The sequence below is a fragment of the Canis lupus genome, chromosome 17, assembly GCF_011100685.1.
Source record: "Canis lupus familiaris isolate Mischka breed German Shepherd chromosome 17, alternate assembly UU_Cfam_GSD_1.0, whole genome shotgun sequence".
Taxonomy (NCBI): Eukaryota; Metazoa; Chordata; class Mammalia; order Carnivora; family Canidae; genus Canis; species Canis lupus.
In genome coordinates this window covers 30,398,085-30,406,990 of record NC_049238.1, presented here as the reverse complement: position 1 = coordinate 30,406,990, position 8,906 = coordinate 30,398,085, and the positions used below count along the sequence as shown (strand labels likewise).

The 8,906-nt window shown below is 37.8% G+C and overlaps 1 protein-coding gene across 7 annotated transcripts in view; it reads right to left on the bottom strand.

Moving 5' to 3' along the window:
• Window positions 1–8,268: 8,268 nt before the first annotated feature.
• RMDN2 (regulator of microtubule dynamics 2) overlaps window positions 8,269–8,906 on the bottom strand; it is a 66,965-nt gene continuing 66,327 nt past the window's right edge. For 6 of the 7 annotated variants that reach the window (XM_038561293.1, XM_038561294.1, XM_038561295.1 and 3 more), the window contains 2 exons: window positions 8,571–8,620; window positions 8,295–8,465 (listed from right to left, as the gene is read on the bottom strand). In XM_038561293.1, coding sequence (XP_038417221.1) covers window positions 8,396–8,465; window positions 8,571–8,620 — 120 coding nt within the window. In that variant the 3' untranslated portion in view covers window positions 8,295–8,395. Of the gene's footprint in view, window positions 8,466–8,570; window positions 8,621–8,906 lie in introns of all 7 variants that reach the window. The other variant, XM_038561288.1, reaches the window with a different exon arrangement.

Here is an 8,906-nt window from a genome sequence, read left to right as displayed (position 1 = left end):
CAATTAACCTGTAGTGCTAGACAGCAGATTTATGGTTGCCTGAGGATGGGGTGGGGGCCGGAGATTGAGTGGGAAGGGACAACAAGGGAACCTTCTGGAGTGATGTGCATATTTTATATCTTGATTGTGGTAAGGCTTAAACTGGTGTATAAATTTGCCCCACCTCATCACACTGTACACTTAAAATGAATGCATTTGGTTGTATGTAACGTATACCTCAATAAAGCTGATGTAAGAAGAAAAGGACCCCTCCTCTGATGAATGGGCTTGCGGGACAGGTGAACCCCAGTGAGAGATAGCATTCACTTCTGAGAAATGCCTGGGGGGTAATGGGACAGTGAACATCTCACCCCCACATCTGCTACGGGGCTGTACAAGGATTGAGACTGAGTGGTAGGCTGGCAGCCACGGCACACAATCTCCTTGGTTGGATATGTCTTTTGAGACCCAACTCAATTAATTGGCTCCTCTCTTGAATCTTGAACAAGAAACTTAAGTTGGGGTCTAGCTAACTGTGGTTAAAAAAAGCATTTCCCCTGGGCCCTGTGCATTCTGCAGAGGGTCCCTGCCCAGAGCATTTCCAGTCGGAAACAAGGTGAGAGATCAGAAGGAGACAGGCAGCTTTTGCATCTGTGCCCCTCACAAGTTATCCTCTCTGTAAAGAAAACTGGGTGTTAACAGGACATTGCTGAGTTTGGGAAAATCCAAATAAACTTCTTCACCCTTGAATTTTTTTGGCCAACTCAGTGAGTCACATTGGAACAGTCTAGATGTGGGGAGGGGAGATTTGCAACTGTGAGATTGATCATAATCTCCACTAAGTACATTTTGAAATGTAAATTATAGTTATGGAAAGTGAAGATTCACATAATTACATCAGAATTAAAAGGGAAACAAAGTATGAGCAGCATCTTGCAGAAAAATTACCACAACCAGATGTATGTAAATTGTTCCCTGAGTAGAATAAGGCATCTCTCCAGGACATTCCCATGAATTTCTGTTATATGGACACTGAGCTCCCTACCCAAAGCCCATCTTAATTACTATTTTCCTTTCCAATGAACCATTTCTCCCACTGTGGGAGATATGTGTGTGTCCTTGCTAAATTAACAATTACACGAATTTCCAGAAGTCTATCTTTGTAAGATAGACTACCATAAGCACTTTTCAGTAAAAAAACAAAAATAAAAACAAAAACAAGGGAAAATGAAAGAGTTCCTAAACACATTGAATATAAAATGGTTTAAAGCTGATTATGTGGATCTGAATATGATTTCTTCCCTCACTGCACATGGCAGGGCTGGGAGTCAGGGGACCTGGGGCCCGTCTCCACTCTCTCATTAGCTGGGTCCATGATCTCCAGCATGTCTAACCTTGTTCCGGTTTCTTCTTGGTCAAGATGCCACCATGTCCTACCAATCTCAGCAATTAAAGAGTTTGCAAGGAAATGTTACATCTAGTGCTAATACTCTGAAAAAGTGGAAGTCTGATATGAATATAAAGCAGAGATTTTTTTGCATTTAAAAGACAACTTTTAAAATGTTATAAACATATGTGCCATCACTATATGTACGTGTTATAGGATCAATCCCCAAAGCAATAAAAATCTTGTTTTCAAATTTTCCAATCTGTTAGCAACAAGCATAAGGGCTAAGTGTTCTCCACGAGCAGTGCTCACTCTCACTGGGTTGTTAGGAACAGTCCTCTGTCGCTGCTCTAAATCAGTTTAAGTTCAACACTGGGGTATTGCAGGAGTTATTTTATTACTAAGCCAATAGACTGCAAAGTGAAGTCTAGAAATGGAATATGAATTAAAACTTGAAAAAGAAAAAGAAAGCGATTGGGTCATAGAAACGCCATAATGATAAGACTAATATATGATCCATATTCCATTTAATGCAGGTCTAGTAAAAAATAAAATGGAATGTCCAGGATCTGTGTTGTTTTGGGGGGAGTAAGAGAGTACTAGGAATTTGAAGTCAAGGGCTGGTCTTGGCATTGCCTCAAGCTTACGGCCTCTGGCCAGTCCCTGAGCTGCAGGGCTGCTCCATTTCCTGCCCTGCTCTGCCTCCTGCCCTCTGCTTGCTCCCTGTCCCATCATCTCCGAGGGCAGAAATGACCCTACATTTTCTCTTTTAGGAACCCTAGGAACTGTGAAGCGCTTTTGTATTTCTTGCGTTGGTTTAGGTGAACACATGTTAACTCAGTATATACTGCTAGACAGGCAAGTGAGTAATCCATGGTCCTTGCCCTTGCCTTGCAGGAGATCTGATGGAAGACACAGGAAGTGCCTTGCTATTTTGAGGAAGGAGAGAGCATATTGAGTTATGTGCATTGGGAAGGTTTTATGGTAGAGCTTCCATCACTTGAGCCAGGCCTGGGGGGGTGGGCGGGGGGGAGATGTGCACAATGTGAGGCTAGATGGCAGGACCCTGAGAACATGACCTGAGCTGAAATCAAGAGTTGGATACTCAACCGACTGAACCACCCTGGCTCCCCTGACTGGGACTTTTTAAAAATGAGAACAGCCAATGTTGGGTTCCAGATGAATTCCATACACACTATGGTGGGACTAGTCTACCTCACTGGAAGTGGCTGGCCAACCAGGGCTCTGCTAACAGCACAGTTAAGTGACATTAATAATTCCTAATGCTGTTTCTACTTGCAATTTATAGCAGATTCTTTTCCCAGTCAGGTTTCTCAATTTTAAATTAGTTGAGTTGGGTAAATATAAAGTATTCAAGAAGGAAGAAAGGTATAATTTAATTCTTCATATGCAAACTTTGCCAAAGCTTAATAATGCTATTTAAAAACAAACACAAATTATCTGAGTTGTAACCAAAGTCTAATTAAATAATTTCATAGTACAATTGCTCAACTTGTTTTATATTATAGAATGGAATGGGTACATCTGAACATCATAGAAACTTGTTTTAAAAGCAATTTAATATGTTTGCATTTGTGGTATACAAAATAATGGTTTAGAGGACTGGAAAGTGCTCCAGAATTACAACTCCTTGAAGTTACAATTTCTGTTTGAAACAGAACATGAACATGAACAAAATGACCTAATTTTTTTTTAAAAGATTTTATTTATTTATTCATGAGAGACACAGAGAGAGAGAGAGAGGCAGAGACATAGGCAGAAGGAGAAGCAGGCTCCCCACGGAGAGTCTGATGTAGGACTTGATCCTGGGATCCGGGATCACACCCTGAGTCAAAGGCAGATGCTCAACCACTGAGCCACTAGGCATCCCAGACCCAATAGTTTTCAAGTTATTGGACAGTAAGAAAGAAGGACAGTAATCAGTCCCTGAGAGATTATAACAAACAAGATAAGCCCTACAATTGCTTGGGATCCCTGCCTTGAGAGACTTGCCAGGCAACAGTGAAAAAAGCAGAGCCTGAAAGGAGTCTCACAATCTCCTTAAGGAGCCAAATTGATCAACAAAGTCCCAATCAAAATCCTTGCTAGATTTTTTTTTTGAAATTTTAAAAACTGATTCTAAAATTCATATGGAAATGCAAAGAATCTAGAATGGACAAAACAAATTTGAGAAGAAATAAAGCTGGAAGAATAACAATATCTGACTTCAAGAGAATATAAAACTACAGTAATCAATACTGTCATATTGGCATTAATATTGATAAATAGATTGATGGAAAAAATAGAAAGTACATACATATATGGAAAATGATTTTTGACAAAGGTGAAAAGGCAATTCTGTGGAGGAACTATAGTCTACAACAGATGGTACTAGAAAATTGTATATCCGTATTCACAATGAATGAACTTTGATCCATACCTCACACCATATGCAAAAATTAACCCAGAATGGATCCCACATTTAAATGTAAAACCTCAAATAAAAAATTTTTAGAAGAAAATATAGGAGAAAATTTTTATAATCTTGAATTAGGCAAGAGTGTTTAGATATAACACCAAAACAACATACATGAAAGTATAAATTGATGCATCGAAATAAAAAACTTTTGTTCTGTCAAAGACACTGTTAAGGAAATTAAAAGACAAGCCACAAAGAGAAAACATTGGCAAACTGCATATCTAATAAAGGACTTTTCTCATACCGGATATATACAGAACTCTCAAAATTCAATAAAAAAGAAAACCAGTATCTCAATTAAAATAATGGATAAAAAATTTGAATAGATACTTCACGAGAGATAATACAAATGGCAAATAAGCACATGAAAAAATGCTCATTGTAATTTGCCATTAGGGAAATGAGAATTAAAACCAAATTAAAAAAATGCAAATTAGATATTCCTACACATGTAGAGCCATAGCTAAAATTATGGAGAATGACCATACCAAGTATTGTTAAGAAGGTGGAGGAAGTGGAACGCTCATTCATTGCTGGTGGGAATAAAAAAAGGGATAATCACTTTGGAAAACAGTTTGACCACTTTTTAAAAAATTTAACCATAGATCTATCACATGATCCAGCCATTCTACTCTTCATGTATTTATCCAAGAGAAATGAAAGCATGTGTTCATTTGAAGAATTTATGTGAATATTCATAGATTTGTTTGTAATAATCAAATACTGGGAACTCCCCAAATGTTCATCAACAGATGAATGGAGAGAAACAACTGTGGTATATCTATGCAATAAAATATCCCCAGCAATAAAAAAGAATGAACTCAGTATACACTATGAGATGAACAAATCTCAAAATAATTTTGTTGAGTGAAAGAAATCAGACAAAAAAAGAGAGAACATAATGTATAATTCCAATTATATAAAAGTCTAGAAAATGCCATCTCTGGTGACAGAAAGCAGGTCAGTGGTTGTTTGGGGATAGGAGGTGCAGGAAGAGGCAGGAGGGAGAGGTTGCAAAAGGGTCTGAAGAATCTTTTGGGGATGATGGAAATGTCTGGGGGTAATGGTCTCAGGGAAACATGTATATCAAAACATCAAGTTATACACCTTAAGTATGTGCATTTGGTATGCCAATTATACTTCAATAAAGCTATTTTGAAAAGTTATCACTTGACTTTAGCCACTGAGAGCAAAATCCTGGTTTGGGAGCTGCAAGTCACAGAACCTCAAGACATTAAGTATACTTGGTTCTAACATGTAACGTCTTTAACTGTAAAATAAAATATTCCTGTTAACTGCCCAACAATAGGCCATAAAGGCTCTACGGAGGTTCTCCCTCCACACAAATCGAATGGAACAAGTCATTGAAAGCAGGTTTCACCATCTCCTCTCTCCCTCCTTCCTTATCTTGGGAAAGGAGATGATGGGAATACGAAAATAATATAAGGCAAGATACACAATAGGTTGTTGGAAATTTATGCGACATTAGAAAATGAGTATCAGTATCCAAAAAATAAATACAAGGAAAAAAATTTTTTTGCTCTCTTCTTTTCCTTCTTTCCTTACCATCTCTCTCTACCCCCATGCTCCCTCTGCCCCCCACTACCCTGGCCCCGTTTGCAGGCAGGATTGCACAGTTCAGACTACAGCGTGGACTGGAGCAGACTACCCAAGTTCAAATCTAATTAGATGCCCTATCTGTTAATAGGGTAACACTGAAGGTTCCTTTTTATTGGGCCACTGTGAGGATTAAATGAGCTAATGTAGGGAAAGCACTTAAAAAGGTAGAACCACGGGTTAACCCCATGCAAGCGTTACCATTCTCAGAGCCCCTAATCTACAACAGACACGTTGGGCTCCAATCAGTTAAATATAAAAAACCCTGGGCTCAGAGAAGACGGAGGAGGGCACAAGGTCCCTGACCCCTTCCCTGTTAATTTTGCACCAGAGCTTAGACTTATTTACAAGGGAAGTGAGAAGGCTGGTCTAGAAGACTGTCTCTGTGGTTCCATCCAGCTGTTAACACTGCTCCTTAGAATTCAAAATTACACAAATATTATCAAACGAAAAGCCTTTTGACCACTGTAAGGCACAATGGGGTCTTTTTCATGTTCCAGTGAAGGTCATTCATTATTTAGTAAGAAAGGTAACTAACCTTGCAAATTAAATGGACAGGACAGTTGCTAAAGTTTTAGCAGAACACTGACTTCTTTAATGTGTTATGAGAAATTTTAACACACAGTTTATTATCTTCCAAAATCAAATATATTCGAAATTCTGGATCAGATCTTCTCCTTTTCAAAGCTGAGCATGAAGTCTCTTGAAAGTTTAGGAGTTTATGTACTTTGCAGTAGATGGCACACCACTAGGTTGGCTTCAGTGACCTCTCCCACCCCCCAAATCATTTCAGAAGTGTTCTGTAGCCATTGGCTTCTCCCAGGTCAGCAGCGGGAGTGGCGAGTGGAGTAACCATAGAAAGAAAGCTACAGTCAGTTCATAGGACTCACTTCATGAGAAATTCACTGGAGTAAGTGTAACAATCCACATATAGTGCTGCCATCTGAGAAAACCACTCTGCTTTTAAAAGGGGGCAGATTTAATGTGGAGGCTGTCTTCAGTTGTGACCTCGCCAGCAGGGCTTTAATGTTAATTTGAAGGGGGATCCAGTATAACCATGAGGAGGAGGGAGATTTCCTCTGCTAACATCCTACTGAAGAAATTGTCAAGTGTGTCAGGAATTCCTAATGCTTTAAAGAGTCAAGTAACTTTCAGGAATGTTACACTCCCAATGGGGCATGTCCTTATCCAAAAACTGGATCACTCAACCCAGGGACATCAGTCTGTCTGCTGAAGACATATTGACTACAGGGACCAAACAGGAATTTTGTTTAAACAGAGATGGATTAGATGGTCCTCATAATTCCCGGCAGAAGTCTTTGCATTGCTCTTTGCTGGGATGAGCTGCTCCCACAACATGGCTGATTTTGTCTTTTGCTGGTAGTGACAATCACCTGCCTCAACTGGCCCATTCTTTTAGCTGTTTAGAGAAAACCAGAGGCATCTATAGCCTTGTGGACACTATGTATCTGTGCAAAGACCTGCCAGACTCCTGTCCTTCTAGCCAGTAGGGTCAACATTAGACCTGTTGTCAAGAGTTTGGGCCAGAAGCAGTTAAACTGATTCGGGTACCTTGATGGGTCATTGTAAACGACCAGAGGGAGGAATTAGCTTAGTTTGATTAAATGCCATCTCTAGGTCAGGGCTTGAAATTTTGAGTGTATCAATGTATGTGTGTGCCCCTGTATTTGGGATAGAAAACAGGAAATTCAAGTTTTGATCTGATTTCCAGGATGAGGTTGGTTAAAGTGTAGTGAGGAATCTTTATAGATCATTGCTAGTTAAGTTCAATGAAAAAATCCTTTTAGTTTATTAATCAGAGAGTGAGACAAACCATCATAGGAAACAAACTGAGGGTTGCTGGGGAGAGAGAGGTGGGGGGATGGGATAACTGGGTGATAGCTGTTAAGGAGGGCACGTGATGTAAGGAGCACTGGGTATTATAAGACTGATGAGTCATTGATCTCTACCTCTGAAACCAATAATACATTATATGTTCATTAATTGAATTCAAATAAAATTTTAAAAAATTTAATTATCCATTACAATGGATAATTAAAGTGTTATTTTGGTAGTGAAAAAAATGGGAGATACAAGAAATAAAACCTAACTCCACAGAAATATGAACTGCTACCAGATTAGTATCTTTCCAATAGATGTTTTTCTGCAAATATTTTCATATAGTTGAGATGTTTTGTATACACTATTTTGCCTTGTACTTGCACTTAACATGCTTTGTGCATTTCACAATTTTTGGAATTTTTTCAATGTCAAAATAATACCCTGTTGTAATTATTTATATTTTAATATGGTAAACTGCTTTTCTATTGTTCCACATAGTGTTTTGCTAAAATAAATAATGCTGTTATAAACATTTGTGCATAAATAATTATACTCTTTCTCTTTAGAGCTATTTCATTGAAATCACCTTACAAGATTAAAGAGTTAATACATTTTTAAGGCTCAGGATACATTTTACCAAATATTTGTGTCAAAATACCCTTCTGCCAGCTGTGGTGGAGAATGTTTCAAGTCATGGCATCATTATTAGCACTGAACATTTCTTGAAAGAAAAAAAAATTCTTGCTAATTTGATGACAAATCAGTATCCTACTGTAATTTTATTCTCATTTCTGAGTACTAGTTACAATATATTTACTCTTTTGTTTTTCTTCTTCTATCAATGACTTGTTCATGACCTTTGCCTATTTTTCCCATTTTTCATACGTAGTAATGAAATTTTGTTTTAAAAAGTCTCCACTGAAGCAGAAATAAAAGAATCGCTAGGGGTCATTTTATTGAATTGATTTAAATATTTTATTTAAAGAAATATTCTGAAGACTATGTTTATTGATAGGAAAAATATAATCATACATGTTTAAAGATAATTTTCTACTGACATTACGGGAAGTTGATTTCTTCAAATAACATGATTAGTTTTGTCTACTTGTGGAATGCATTCTGAAGAAATGTGATTTTACCTTCAAATCTGAGCACATCATCCTTACATCAAAAAAGAAAAAAGGATAATAAAAAAACACAACTTGGATTAGTTTGAATTTTAGTAGACCACATCTGATTTGTTGAAGAGTAAGTTCTTTTATTTACCTCTTCAAGGAAGTGCTTATTTTTTTCACTTCTTTCTGTGCATCTTTATCCTATAAAAAAATACAAATACATAATGAAATTTCACACATTAATCCTGCTACTCTGGGTACTTGGAAACAATTTTTGGTGGAGTGAGGTGATACATTCTAAAGGACCATTAAAAAGAAATTACATATTTCTTAGAACCAGGCATGATTCAGATCTCTGAGAACACATATAATGTGGAGAGCTATTTCTAGGCTCTTCCTCTACCAGGTTTGGAGTGGTGGGATACAGGAAAAAGAGAGCCTTCCCTGTAGGCTGACATGCTGGATCTTACTAGTGTGTTAATGGTAA